Source organism: Sinohyriopsis cumingii, chromosome 18 (assembly GCF_028554795.1).
Source record: "Sinohyriopsis cumingii isolate HCF-2022 chromosome 18, ASM2855479v2, whole genome shotgun sequence".
Taxonomy (NCBI): Eukaryota; Metazoa; Mollusca; class Bivalvia; order Unionida; family Unionidae; genus Sinohyriopsis; species Sinohyriopsis cumingii.
Genome location: NC_142978.1, coordinates 63,337,400 through 63,352,706, shown reverse-complemented (window position 1 = coordinate 63,352,706; position 15,307 = coordinate 63,337,400). Strand labels below are relative to the sequence as shown.

At 39.6% G+C, this 15,307-nt stretch overlaps 1 protein-coding gene across 3 annotated transcripts in view; it reads left to right on the top strand.

Annotated features, from left to right (window-relative positions):
* Window positions 1-15,307, top strand: part of LOC149776785 (uncharacterized protein C22orf15-like) — a 150,336-nt gene that overhangs the window by 117,612 nt on the left and 17,417 nt on the right. For all 3 annotated transcript variants that reach the window (XM_089941474.1, XM_089941475.1, XM_089941476.1), the window contains 2 exons: window positions 5,777-5,893; window positions 13,657-13,731. In XM_089941474.1, coding sequence (XP_089797600.1) covers window positions 5,777-5,893; window positions 13,657-13,731 — 192 coding nt within the window. The remainder of the gene's footprint in view (window positions 1-5,776; window positions 5,894-13,656; window positions 13,732-15,307) is intronic.

The following is a 15,307-nucleotide window of genomic DNA, read 5'->3' as shown; positions in this document are numbered from 1 at the left end:
TGTATTTGGTCTTCGGGAGTGTGACACCAGGAAGGATAGCCGCTGGCTTCTTGTTTCAGTTTCAAAAAGGCATCCACGTAGTCGGCGAAAATGCCTTTCTGAGTAGGGTCACCCTTGTGGTACTGTTGTGTCTTGGGAAAGTGGCAAATTTCGTACACTTCTAACAGTTGGTATCCCATGTCCAGAGCTTTGAACAATTCCACGCTGACCCAGGTTCCCGTCAAGACACGTTCTTCCTGGCTGTGATGGCAAGGTTGGTCCTGGTTGCACGTTTCGGCACAAGTACGGCACAAGGGAAACATCAGTTTGCCTTGACAATGGTGAGGTAAGACGGGATGGTATAAGTTCGTGGGAGGCAAAACTTTACACTTGATCAAGCCTTCGTATTGTCGAATGTTTTTCAGGTCGATGTGTTCCGTCAACAATTGAGGGTGCCCTACAGGAAAGCGACAATATTTGCACACGTAGGGATACAGCGAACACACGTCCAAGTATTTGATTTCTTCTCCTTTCTCTTCGTCGGCTTGGTACAGCAAACAGGTGGCATTGGTCCTTCCTCCGTACAAACTATCCCTCGGTTTCAGCGGGTCCATGAACTGGTAACTTTCCACGAGGCGTTTAAACTCGGGATCGGTTTTCAAACGGTGATCGTACTCGTGTTCCCACATTTCCACCACTTGGTATCCTTGCTGTTCTAACTTTAGGCGTCGCTGACAAGTGGCCTGGTACAAGTCTTCCATGGTTCGTTGCAAAAACTGATTTTTAGTGTCACGGTCAGGGTAACAGACGGGACATCCATGAAATAAGCAACCGTTAAACTCGTACACGATCTTGGGGTTTTCTAAGTCCCAGCCATCGACCGAATACGTTCCGATGGTCTTTTCGCCTCCTCCGTTGCGGGCATGCTGAATCCATTTGTCTTCCTTGTCGCACAAGTAATGTAACCAGCCTAGGGCTTTGACCGAGTATTGACGTTTGACAAAGTGGGTCGTTTGAGGACTGATGACAGCCACTGTGTTTTCAGGCATGAATCGTTGGCGGTACACTAAGGAACACGCTTTGGCAATGGTGCAAGCTTCTTTCAAAGGATCGACCCCTCCGTGTTCCATGAACAGTTCTCGAAATTTTCCACAGCAACGTCGTAAAATGTCCACGTCGGAACGACAATACTTTAGCATTTCTTCCTGAAAGTCGAAGAGGTCAGAGGCATGAGCCTGGTACCAAGCGTAGAAAGCTTCTCGTTGTTCGGTACGCATGTTGTCGGGGTCGTAATAGTGAGCCTCAGGCAAATGGGGTAGAACGGCATGTTGATTGGCTTCCGTATTGAAAAAGTGTGGAAAGTACCCTTTAGCCATTTCTGTCATTCCAAACGTTTTAGGCATTCGACTCAAAGGCATGGTCAAGTAACTCATCGAATCTTTAAACTGCACTTGTCCCACTTGCATGAAAATGATTTTGGCTCCGTTCAAAGTGACTTTAGGACGTTCGGTACCTTGTTCCGTATAGTATCTCAAAAGAAACTGTCCATCGTATCCGGAGAAATTGTGAGCCATCACCGTGGCATGACGATGACAATCTCCGTAACGTTCGATGTCCTCTTGGCTCCACGTCTTGTCGATGGGGTCTAAGACCCATTGGGCAAAATCGGCTAACGTGTTCGGTCCCCGAAAGATTTTTTCACGTCCTCCAGGAATCTTGCTGCAGTGAGGGCAATGACTGAAGATAGGTTCTTGAATGCACTTCTCGCACGCTCGATGAGCCACGCAGAAATTAAGAATGTGAATGCCGGTGTCTTGCATGCATTCGAAATCGAAAAAGATGAAATTGCCTTTCTTCTTGTGACCGTCCTCTTTCTCTGGTGGGGGTTGGTATTTTTGCACGTAGCAGTGGTGTTCCAAGTCCACGATGTGGTGACAAATGTGACATTTTTTCTTTCCTCGTCATACGTGTGCCTTGGCATTATTGGTAAGTATGCCTTGTCCACAGGTAGGGCACAATCTCAGGAGTTGACAAGCACATTTCTTCTGTGAACCTTGTGTTTTCAAATGTTGTTGGTAACAGGTAAGACTGACAAACGTGCGCAAACAAGTCGAACAAGGCACTGGTCCTTCGCTCAGACAGGGTGGAGAGGCCAAACATCCTGGGCATTTCATTCCACAATACTTGTGTTGCTCTCGATTGTTATAACCATAGTCACATTTCTCACAATAATAACCGTATCCCAGGAATCCAGTGATACTGGTAATGGTATCGAAATGATCATCGTGATGATAGACATGAATTTATTTTCCGTCCTTAAAATCTTGGCCTCGAAACAACAGAGTTCCACGCATTTCTTGAGGGTGCACTTTCAAGGTGTAGCGTGAAGCTAGGGCATCTTGCAATTTTTGCATCTCAGGAATGCCACAGGGTGTGTCTTTGGACAGTCCGGCTTGTTGTAACAGGAGTTCTGCTTCATTTCGTTGTTTGGCTCGGTCGGATTGTTGAATAGTTTTCCAGGTTCTTTTCCATTCTACCGTGTCGTTCTTGTTGGCATAGGTTCGTCCCACCACGATGGCACGGGCTAAACACATCTGGTCTTGAGGGTTGTTAATTCGGACGAGACTCTTTTTGGTGTTGCGAAGGTCGTCCACCAATAACATCTTTTTGCGTCCAGTCCCTTGAGGAGGAGAGACGTGGGCCATTTTCAGTGTGGCTTTACCATCGGTGATGTCAAACTGGTCATTAGATTGTTGCACCTGTTGTATCTTGTCCATGACTTTGGAAGGGGTCAGTTCTGCGGGTCTGCTAAACTCGATCCAAACAGGGGATTTCAAACCGTCGTGATCTATGGATAGTGTCAAGCGATCGTCTTCTTTGGCTTGACATTGTCGCTTGAGTGCGGTGAGCAAAGAATCCCACATCTCGGTGATAAACCCTTCTGCTTTCTCCAAGGGTACGTCGGCCTTGAAATCTTTAAACTTCACCGTGTAAGCCGTGGTTCTAAATTTTCTAGAGGAGCGCTTTTCCGTCTCTCGAATGGAATAGTACTTTTCAGGGTTGACTAAGGGTGGTGAACTTGGTTTAGAGGGTTCGGATTCTGGTTCACTCATGTCCTCTTCAAAATCGCTGGCATGAATTTGTGCCAAGATTTCAGCCCTGGTACGAGGCGATAGATCACTTTTCTGCCTCTTACTTTCTTCTTCTTCTTCTTTCTTCTCGAATGAATGGGATCGTTTCATCTTGAGTGCAAAACGTCAAATGACTCAAGTTTAAACACCATAGACTAATTTATAGTCATGGCAAACCGGCGTATATAAAAAGGGTGTGTGTCTTGTCCTTTCACTATTCATTTCACTCTCAAGCCGAGCACAACGATGGAAGAGACTACCCAGATGGAACGTTTCGTCAGAGCTTTGCGAGGGGTCATTAGAAAATTCTCTTCCGACCAGCCGACGGACTACTCTCCTTCCTTTCAAGATAAAAGTCAAGATACTTGCTATATCTGTCAGAAGAAAGGGCATTGGTCTTCAGAGTGTCCAGACCGTCAAAAAAGAAAAAAAACAGGGGCTAAAAAAGACAAAAGTCAAGATACCTGTTATTATTGTAAAGAAAAAGGACATTGGTCTCCAGATTGCCCAAAAAAGAAACAAGAGGAGTCAGAAGAAAAGAAGGATTCTTCAGAAGAAGAGAGGGATTCTTCGGAAGAAGAGAGGGATTCTTCGAAAGAAGAGAGGGATTCTTCAGAGGAAGAAGAGGAAGAAAGAAGACAATTCTATTTAAAAGAGGCAAAGAAACAGGAGAAGAAAAGAAGGGAAGAAAATGAGGAAAAAACGGTGAAGAAATTCAAAAAACAGAGAGACTAAACAAGGAGAAAGAAGAAGTGTGCGAACTTTTTAAAGTGTTCTGTGGTGAATTGTGAATTGGATTGTAAAAAATGGATAAAAGAATACATGAATGATATAAGGTAAGTGTCTTTGAGTTTTGATTTTAAAATAAGAAGCTACACTCACGCACTCATACAAAGACACGTACTATAAGGGTAAAATGGGTGGGGTTTATTTTTGAGTTATTGGCAAATTGAAATTGTATTTCTTTTCGAGAAATGTGGGTAGCCCTGAAAAGGGCCTTTTTTCTTTATGGTGTAGGAGTGAGTTTAACCAATCAACTTTAACTGCCTTAAGCCTTTGCCACGGCCAAGGCCTACTTCTGATGATTGGGTTGAAATCACTAAGGGTGGTACGACAGGCTTAGTCACAGGGTTGGCGTGTTTAGCTCGGGAAGGTCGTATTCTCTTCGGTCGTGATAAAGAAGTCTGATACATTTGTTTCAGACTTCTTAACTCCGCTAAAATGTCCAACAGTACCGTAGCCGTTTGATTTTCACCCTCTTGTTTCTTTGCTGCTACTTCTTGCTGTTGTTGCTGTTGTTTTTTTCTTACCTCTTCTTGTTGCTGTTGCTGTTGCTGTTGCTGTAGGAGAAAAGCTTGTTCCGCTTCCTTTTGTCGTTGCGTAAATTTCTCCAATTCTTCTTTCTGTCTCTGTCTAAAATTCTCCACTTGCGGTAATGAAGAAGGTAACGAAGGTTCCGGAACAAATTCTTGCGAGGTAAGAAAATCCACAAAATCCCAATGTACCTCTTCTGAAAGTAAGTCCGGGTTCCCTTGGGCAGTCTCCCCTGCTGGTGCACTCCAATGGATCGTTTTCTGAGTTTCCGTCATGTTGAATCACTGTCGCATAGATTGACTGCACACAAGCGCTAACGAATTTATATAGACCACGTGACGTCACAGACTGCTCTCTTCGGATTGGATGCGAGCTGACTGAATTTTGTAACGCGTGTTCGGATTGGTGAATGAATTCAATCCGTTTCAATCCTTCCTGTACCTATAAATAAGCGCAGTTCACTGCATTGATTCACCTATTCTCGTCGCTTCAAGATGTGGACCACAGTTGAGTCATCCACACTTGTGTCTTCCATGATGTTTAGGACGGACATGCTCATGTATGTCAGGTCCAAGTGGACTGTTGTTGATAGGACAGATACTAGTCAATGGATGAGGAGAGTTTACATAGAAAGACAAGGATGTCTCAAGAGGGTACTTGTGTATGGACCGGCAGTTAGAAGGAGTTTAAGAAGAAGAAGAAGAAGATGTGACAGATGCCATCTATGTTAATATTAATATTAACATAAACCCAAAGGCCCTTTTCAGGGCCAGCCATATTTCTCGAAAAGACATAGTCTTTCCATTGCCTACCCTTTTTTTAAATTTAAATTTAAAAAAACTTAAAAAAAAAATCCCATGTTCAATTTCCCTTGACGCTATAAAGTCCCACCCTGTTTAAATTCCTTTGACGCTAAACCGTCCCACGATTTTTCTCCATGTTAATTTCCCTTGACGCTAATCTGACCCACGATTTTTCTCCATGTTAAATTTCCCTTGACGCTAATCTGTCCCAGGGGTCTCTGTAATGCTAATTCCCATTGACGCTAATCTATCCCACCTTACTACTAATAATGAGGAAGTTGCAAGAAACGAAGATGTTAATGGCTTGTACTTAACTGACAGTAAGTATACCTACTCATTGGTTATACTGAATTCAAATCAGACACTAATTGAATAAACAAAATTAATTAGAAACTCTTGCCAAATACCGTCACGACTCTTTTTCAAATTTTACATACTTTATAGATCACTTTTTGCTGACAGTATAAATTTGCCTACAACTACTGTATGCATAAATGTCATTTGAGTGACAACTGGACGATGCTAACACTTATTTGTTTTTTCTTCCAGTCGTCCTTGACCTTGTAGACCAGGAGGGACAAGTCAGAAATTTGGCGGGAAGGTTGAAAGATTACGCCTGCCAGCTTGTTGGTGGCAGAGAAACATACATACTTATACGAGTAGAAAGTGAGTAACAGTAATCCGGTCTTATTTAGTCATAATAATATATTTGCTAACGCCTCGATATTCATTGACAACACAAAGTGTCTCACGCATCGCGATTAATCAGCGGGGGGAATTTACTTATGTATCGCTCGGTAACACGTTTGCCATGAAATAATTTAGCTATAGTGGAATTACACGTGTTGACAATAAACTGGTTGAAGTATGACGATAAACCTATGTCCATGCATATATATATATATATATATATATATATATATATATATATATATATATATATATATATATATATATATATATATATATATATATATATATGCGTGCGTGTGTGTGTGTGTGTGTGTAAATTGTAAAGCAGCCCATGGAAAGTAGGATTTTCTTGTCAAGACACGTTGAAAAGATTTAATCCCTTTAGAAGTAGTCTGGTCTCTTTAGGTGACGTTTCCCATACGCATGCTATCATGCAGAAAGAAACATTTCGCGAAAGGTAATAGTCTTTTTACCAGATCAGAAGGCTTTTATGCTTCTAACTATATTTCACGACATGCCAATGCCGCTTTCATTAAAATGGAATGATTATTAATTTAGAAGATACACTTTGTAGTTACTCATGCTTTCAGATCCTGTTACATTATCACACCATATTTAAGGATTACTTTAATGTAAACTGAAATGGCAACTGTAATTCCACAAGTATCATTAAAATATACTTGCCCAGATACTAAACTGAAAACAAAATCCACAGTGACTGAAAACAATCAGTATGGGTTCTCTTCTGACACGAACTCATTCAGACCGCATTTCCGTTGCATAACACAGAATTTGATTTTGATCTTTAGAACTGTTGAATTGACACTGTGCGCAGTTTCGTCCAGCACCTTTGGATAAAGCCCTTAGCATTATATTTAAATGTCCTAGACATATTGATATGCTCACGTGCAAACACAATGCACTCAACTCGATACAACAGTCAAATTCATTTCATTCGATTTTATAATTGTAAAGAATTATACCTTAAATTTAGAGGAGTTATCGTCGTCGTCTTATCTTCTTATCTTTGTCATGAATTTCGTACGTACAATCCTGATGAAGAGTGCACCAAAGTCATGTGAACTTGATACAATTCCAACATCACTGCTGCTTGAGTGCATAGATCCAGTATTGCCTTCACTAACTGATGTTAATACCTCTCTCTCTCATCCGGGGAATTCCCATCATTTTTCAAAACTGCTGTTGGAAAGCCTCTGCTGAAGAAACCAACACTAAAGAACTGCCGCCCAGTGTCTAATCTCCCATTCATATAAAAAAATCTTAGAAAAGGATGTTCTATCCCAGCTTGTATCCCATCTGAATTCAAACAGTCTTTTTAGCAATGTACTATCTGCATATCGTCCTTGCCGCAGTGCTGAAACTACTCTTCTAAAAGTAGTTAATAACATTCTCTCTGCGCTGGATAGCGGAAAGATTACAGTCTTCACCCTCCTTGATTTGTCTGGAGCATCTGACACAATAGACCATGATATATTACTTTACCATCTCCAGCATGTATTTGACATTCATGATTCAGCCTTACTGTGGTTCAGGTCCTACTTGGTCAACAGGACACAAATTGTATCTGCAAATGGAATACACTCCAGCCCAGTTGATCTATGTTGTGGTGTTCCACAGGGGTCTGTTCTTGGACCTGTTCTCTTCATTCTGTACACTCAGCCACTCTCAAGTGTCATAGATCATCATTCTGTGTCTCACCAATTTTACGCTGATGACACGCAAATATACAAATCTGGCCACCCAACTGAAGTTGATGCTACCATCCAAGGTGTAGAGAAATGCATTTCTGATCTGAAATCATGGATGACATGTAACAAGCTGCAGATGAATGATGATAAAACTGAGGCCATTCTGATCACAACACAAAGACTTTCTCATTCACATCCTTTATTTCAAACAATAAATATCAGCAACACCAACATTAAATTCACACAATCAGTAAGAAACCTAGGTGTTACTCTGGACAGTACTATCACATTGCACCAACATGTCATAAACATATGCAAGGCTGTATATCTTGAGCTGAAACGCATCAGCACAATTCGCAAATATCTTTCAGCTGATGCCACTAAAACACTTGTGTGTTCATTGTACTTTCAAGACTGGACTATTGTAACTCAGTTATGTCTGGTTCATCTCAATAGCTACTCCGGTAACTTCAAAAAGTTCAAAACACAGGCGCTCGGATCATACTGATAGTACCACGATCAGAGCACATATCCCCGCTGCTCTCTACCCTACACTGGCTATCCATTCGATCCAGAATCAAACACAATTGTTTTTTCTCTGTGCTACGTTTCACTGTCGGACTCTAGTCCAACATACCTATCCGACCTCACCCATGTGTACACACCAGCAAGATACTTACGCTCCTCTTCTGACAATCGTATACTCATTATTCCCACTATGAAAACAAAGTCATATGGACGGCGTTCTTTTGCATACCGGGGCCCAGCAACGTGGAATAAATAGCCCTCTGAACTTAGACACAAAGACACAGTGATCCCACTCAAGAGTGCTCTCAAAACTCACTTATTTCGACTGCAAGAACAAATTTAAAGACCTAATAATGTTTCCTACATTAAATATTCTCAGCATGTTTTCTTCTTCTTTTATATTCTTTCTAATTTCATGGTGTTTGTTTTTTATAATCATATCGTTATATGTTTTTTTTTTTATCTTATAGGTGTTGTCTGATGCTGTAAAGCGCTTAGAGCTTCTAAAGATTAGGCGCTATACAAAGTCCGCATTATTATTATTATTATTATTATTATTATTATTATTATAAGCATGACTGAAACGAATAAAACAGCATATCTTAATTACTTCATTGAATTATTATTAGGTAGATATCATATTTGTTAGATATACTATTTCTTAGAAACATATTTAAATATTTCTTAGATATCACATATTTAAAACTATTTTAACAATATAAATATTAACCATATTATCCTTGGACATATTCCCAGTAAAAGTAAAATCCCCAGGAATGATAGTGTGATTAGTAAGAGGGGTTACACCAGGGACAGATTATAGAGATGGATAATATATCACAAACATATGCACGTGCTAACGCAGAATCGCAGTCCGAGTCGGAAGCGGAATATTCCCTGATAAAAGTCAAATTTATTACTTAAGACCATTGAACTCATTAACGTTATATCTTAATCACGAATATACCGTTGTACTGAATGTCGCTGTAATAAGAGCTGTTCGTACCAAGAGCAGATATCCTATACAAAATTTAGTTATGTCTTATAATTTTAGTATATGAAGGATAATAACACTGGACAACAAATTTTTACAAAAGTCATGTTACTGAAATAAAATTAGTCAATTCTTATCAATTTTTATGTGCTGAACACGAATATGACAGTCAAATTGCAAAATTGGCTCTAGTTTTTTTGTAATCTGCAAGAAATTAATGTTTACATAACGAAATGCATTCCAATAGTAAAAGGTCAACTGTAATAGCCTACCTATAAAAAATCAAGTCATTGACTACATCTTAGATTTCTTCGCCTGTCTCTTGTACAGCTGTTCGGGAGCATCTCTGAGGAGTGTCCAGCAGTAGTCAGCCAGCATTGTAGTGGACCATTTTCCCTGGTATCTTTGTTCCATTGTTGCGATATCTTGATGAAAACGTTCGCCGTGTTCATCACTAACAATACCACAGTTGCTAGGAAAGAAATCCAAATGGGAATGAAGGAAGTGAATCTTTAGAGACATATTGCAGCCAAGTTTCTTATACTTCATCAACATGTCTTCTACTAGTTCCTTATAGTTTTCTGCCCTAACATTTCCGAGGAAGTTTGTAGAAACTAGGCGAAAAGCATTCCATGCTTGTTTCGCGTCACCTTCCAGCAAGTTGTTGAACCGGTCATCTTTGAAAAGCTCTCGAATCTGAGGACCCACAAAAACTCCCTCTTTAATCTTTGCTTCGCTGAGTCGAGGGAATTTTTCATGCAGGTATCGGAATGCTGGCAAAGTCCGGTCAATGGCTTTCACGAAGTTCTTCATCAAACCTAGTTTGATGTGAAGGGGTGGTAGCAAGATTTTCTGAGCCTCAACCAGAGCTGGGTGTTGGATATTCTTCTCTCCAATGGCTACATTCTGCCTGTGAGTCCATTCCTTCCTCATGTAGTGCATTTCCCTTGCTCGGCTATCCCACTCGCATAAGAAACACATGTATTTTGTATATCCTTGCTGCAGTCCCATTAAAAGGGCAACTACCTTCAAATCACCACAGAGGTGCCAGCTGTACTTGTTATACTCAATGGAATTCAGTAGCTGCCTTAAGTTATCGTATGTCTCTTTCATGTGGACAGCATACGCTACTGGAATAGATGGAAGAATGTTTCCATTGTGCAAAAGCACAGCCTTGAGACTCAGTTTCGAAGAGTCCACAAATAGTCTCCATTCTTGTGGGATTTGAGTGATTTTTAAAGCATTCATGAGGCCCTCAATATCGGAACAGAATATCAGATTACTTTCCTTTCTGAAGAAAGGCTCCAATTGCTGGTGGCGCTTTCGATATGCAGTAATTGTGACATCTTCTTCTAGAAGATTCCATTGTTGGAGTCTTGATCCTAGCAATTCTGCCTTGTTCTTTGATAAGTCCAAATCACGAATCAGGTCATTTAGTTCTTCCTGTGTTATTCTGTGTGGGGTTGATGATGCACCACAGTGAAAATCTGGATCACTGCATGCTGATGGACCAGGAGAAGAACAGGTCGACTCACCTTTGTCTTCGTCAGATGAATCAAGAGAATATTCTGCTGGAGGTTCTGGACTAGGAAGTCCCTCACCATGTGGAACTGGTCTCAATGCAGACGGAATGTTTGGGTAGACTATTCTCGACTTCTTTCGCTTCGTTATTCCGCCGGAAAGAGGAGGAACCAAGCAGAAGTAACAGTCATTTAGGTGGTTGCTTGGCTCTCTCCACACCATTGGGACTGCAAACGGCATTGATGACCTTTTGCAATTCAACCACTGTGAAAGCTGTGTTGTACATGTAGCACAGCATATATGCGGAGCCCAAGGCTTGTCTTGGTCACCAGCCTTGCATCCGAAGTAAAGATGATATGCCTTCTTCACTTGAGAATTGATACTTTTCTTCTGGTTGGCAAATGTCACTTCCCCACAAATATAGCAAAAATTGTCCGCGGTATTAACACACTTTCGAGGCATTACTGTTCTTTATTGTACGTAAATGGATAAAATAATAAGTTTTATGTAACAGTAGCTTGAACTGTCTCGCACAACGTCTAAAATATTTTAAATGCTGAACCTATCTGATTGGGCTTTATATAGTACACTGCTTACGTCAGCTTCAGCAGCCGCCTGGCATTAGTATAATAGGCCTACACATGTATAGTACACTGCTGACGTCAACTTACTTCAGCAGCCGCATGGCATTAGTATTGCATTGCATCAGAAAATGATGCAATCAACTGTGGATGATGTGAGCATGATGGTATTATGCAATGTTACATCATTATTCCGGATGTTGCTGCAGTCCTACTGGAGAAATTTACACAGTGAAACATAGAAAATGAGGTATATGAATATCTTCAAAACGAGAGCCAATACAAATTTTTCACGGTTATATTCGTGTTCGGCACACCAAAATACTACAGATTAGGGCCTTTTCAAGTCAGTAATGATTTCACTGTTGACCAGTGTAACCAATGTTAGGACCTCCAACCAGAATTAATTAATTTAATGTGTTCCTATAGATCCCCACCAATATGTATTGATGTAATATGTTCCTATAGTACCCCAACCTGTATTAATTAAAATCTAATGCGTTTCTATAGAAACCCCAAGTCTTCTTACTTAATCTAATATGTTCCTATTCAAGCCCAACCCCATTTACTTAATTTAACATGGTCCTATAAAACTCTCAACACGTTCTAATTCGGTGTGTTTCTGTAGAACCATTCACGTCTGTTACTTAATCAATGTGTTCTTATAGAAACCCTAACACATGTTACTGAATCTAATGTGGTGATATAAAAACGCAAACCCATATGACGTAATATAATGTGTTCTTTAGAACCACCAAAGCTTATTACATCATTTAAGTGTTCTTATAGAACCATCAGACAGTATTACATAATGTAATTTGGTCCTATACAACACCCAATCCGTAATACTTAATTTAACGTGGTCTTTTAAAAACCCACATCCAGTGTTGTTTAGACAAATATGTTACTAAAGAACCCTATATAGTACCCACAACCAGTATTAGTTAATTTAATGTGTTCCTGTAGAATCCCCAATCCGTGTTATTTAGTGTAATGTGTTTGACCACCTCGCAACCCGATTTACGTAATTTAATGTTCACGTAGAACTCCCAACCAATATTATTTAATCTGATGTGTTTGCATAGAAATCCCAATCGATATTACTTAATCTAATGTGTTTGCATAGAACTTCCAGTCCGTTTTTACCTAATATGACGTGTTTGCATAGAAAGCCCAATCCATAGTATTTAATCAGATGTGTGTGTGCATAGAACTCTCAATCCATATTACTTAAAATGATGCTTTTGCATAGAACCCCCTATCCATATTAAATGATGTGTTTGCATATAAATACCAATCCTTATTACTTAATCTGATGATTTTGCATAGAACCCACTATCCATATTACTTAAAATGATGTGTTTGCATAGAACTCCCAATCACTATAACTAAATCTGATGTGTTTGCATAGAAAGCCCAATCCATAGTATTTAATCAAATGTGTGTGTGCATAGAACTGTCAATCCATATTACTTAATCTGCTGCTTTTGCATAGTACTCTCAATCCGTACTATTTAATCTGATGTGTTTGCATAGAAATTTCAATCCACATTAATTAATATGATGTGTTTGCATAGAACTTCCAATCCATATTTATTAATATGATGCTTTTGCATAGAAACCTAATCCATATTACGTAATCTGATGTGTGTGCATAGAACTCCCAATCCATATTACTTAAACGGATGATTTTGCAGGGAACTCCCAATCCATATTACTTAATCAGATGCGTTTGCATAGCATTCCCAATCCGTATTGCTTAGTCTGATGCGTTTGCATAGAATTCCCAATCCGTATTACTTAGTCTGATGCGTTTGCATAGAATTCCCAATCCGTATTACTTAATCTGATGCGTTTGCATAGAATTCCCAATCCGTATAGCTTAGTCTGATGCGTTTGCATAGAATTCCCAATCCGTATTACTTAGTCTGATGCGTTTGCATAGAATTCCCAATCCGTATTATTTAATCTGATGAGTTTGCATAGAATTCCCAATCCGTATTGCTTAGTCTGATGCGTTTGCATAGAATTCCCAATCCGTATTACTTAATCTGATGTGCTGTTACCTGAAGTATCGAATTCACATGTCATTAAAGACAGGAGAACCTGTAGAGCACCCTGAATAATGCACTTGTGCAATACCCAATCAGCCCAATATGTTGGGCCAAAGACAACTTTATGACACATTTTGTGTGCCTTCATGTATATTTTTCTCCTAAGTCGGTGGGGTTGTAACTTGCACATATATCTTGGTTCTTTTTAATGCATATTGTCATCTTGTGAGCAAATCGTAGACACAAGGCAGTACAATATTCTTATCAGACTTTATTCAGAAGAGACAAGGTCAGTTTTTTTCATGTACCTGCTGAACTTTACTGGTTGGTTTTGCTATGAATTTTGCAGGACAGAGTGACAATGGAGCACTTCACTACACGTCCTTGTTGAATAACCTGGAAGACATTAATCCCGACCTAATGCGTAAGTATGTGGTAGCTATTGTCACATGGATAAACTATTTGGATATACCTTACACTATATCGTTTGCTATACCGTGAAGCTATACAGGAATCTTATTTTAATTCTTCAGAGAATGAAAGTTTACTCAAACAAGTCTTCTGCAACAATACATTTTGATTGTGTACTTTTACAGCTGCTGAAAACAATATCTTGGGGTTTCATTCAAAATTATGTGGAGACGTTGTGGATTCGTCTCATGCTGTCAACAAAAGCTTTACAATGCTGTCAAGATAACAATAATAATTGACTCATGTCTGTTCCAGGTAAAATTCATATAAACCAAGATTACAGAGATATGATTTTCAGGAGCAAGAGAGAGAGAGAGAGAGAGAGAGAGAGAGAGAGAACAAAACTGAGTCCTTCCCGAGAGGGCTCCTGCATACGTCTAACTTTGCAGTATGCATGTGATTGTTTTAAATGAACAATTGCATCAGAAATACATACTGTTTAAAAATTACTAGAAAAGCGAGATAATGAAAAGGAAAAGGGAAACATTTTGATTCAAACCGTCGGATGTTCTGATGTTTGAGTACAGCTATTGTCACGGACACGTACACGTCAAGACATCCACACTCAGGCTGGATAATGTAAGAATTATAATTTATACTTGAATTGGCAGGTCAGAATTTTACCTGCATCAGTCTTGGAGTAAAAGCTAGATTTAATACTTTGAAAGGGTAAATAAAACTAAATTTTCGGCCCATCAGTTTTCCAGATTCGTGACTTGTGTACAGTCTAGAGTTCAGTCCTGTTGACGAACTCATTGCCAATTTCGAGCTGGTTGGACACATGCAACTGCAAATTCATCTCATCTGCCGTCGTCAGAAAGTGTGTTATCGCAGGCCGTTCAAGTATAGATTTTTGTCGTACTTAGAACTTCAAATTGGAACGTATATGGTATATATTGTATTTATCTAGCAATTTATCATGTCAAAATGATGATCATTGATGGTTTGACTTGACCAGGCCTTTGCAGAAGAGCTTGGAAAGGACTTTGAGGCCTGATGGTTGATTGTCCGTCACAAATCTTAACATTGTATTCCATTTGAACATTGAAAAATCCTATTTGCTTCTCTTATATAAAGTTAGGTCAGCACATGGTCATAAAACGGCGTCATTTAGTTTTCCACTTCCATTATGATAGTGAGGATGCAATTTGATCGATCTAATTTTGTGCCACATAGGTATGTATGCTTTGTAAAATAGCTGATAAAATATGCGTTTTGATGAGCGACATATCTTTCAAATATTAATGGTGACAAGAACCGTATATAAAACAACTTAGCATCTCCAGTAAATGAGAACGATCTTGGTGTCTACAGAGACAACGATACAATATAAAGAATGTCAACTACATTCCGCGTTACAAATAAATATAAGTTCCATTTTAAGGAATGATTTAAAACAGTTGCACAAAATACGAGGCATGCTAACAAAGAGAAATGCAGCAAAATTATTATTTCAACAAATGAAGCACCCTAGGAAGTCAAATGGACTTCTGAGAGCAGCTGCTTTTGTATGGAGTTCACGCATGAGA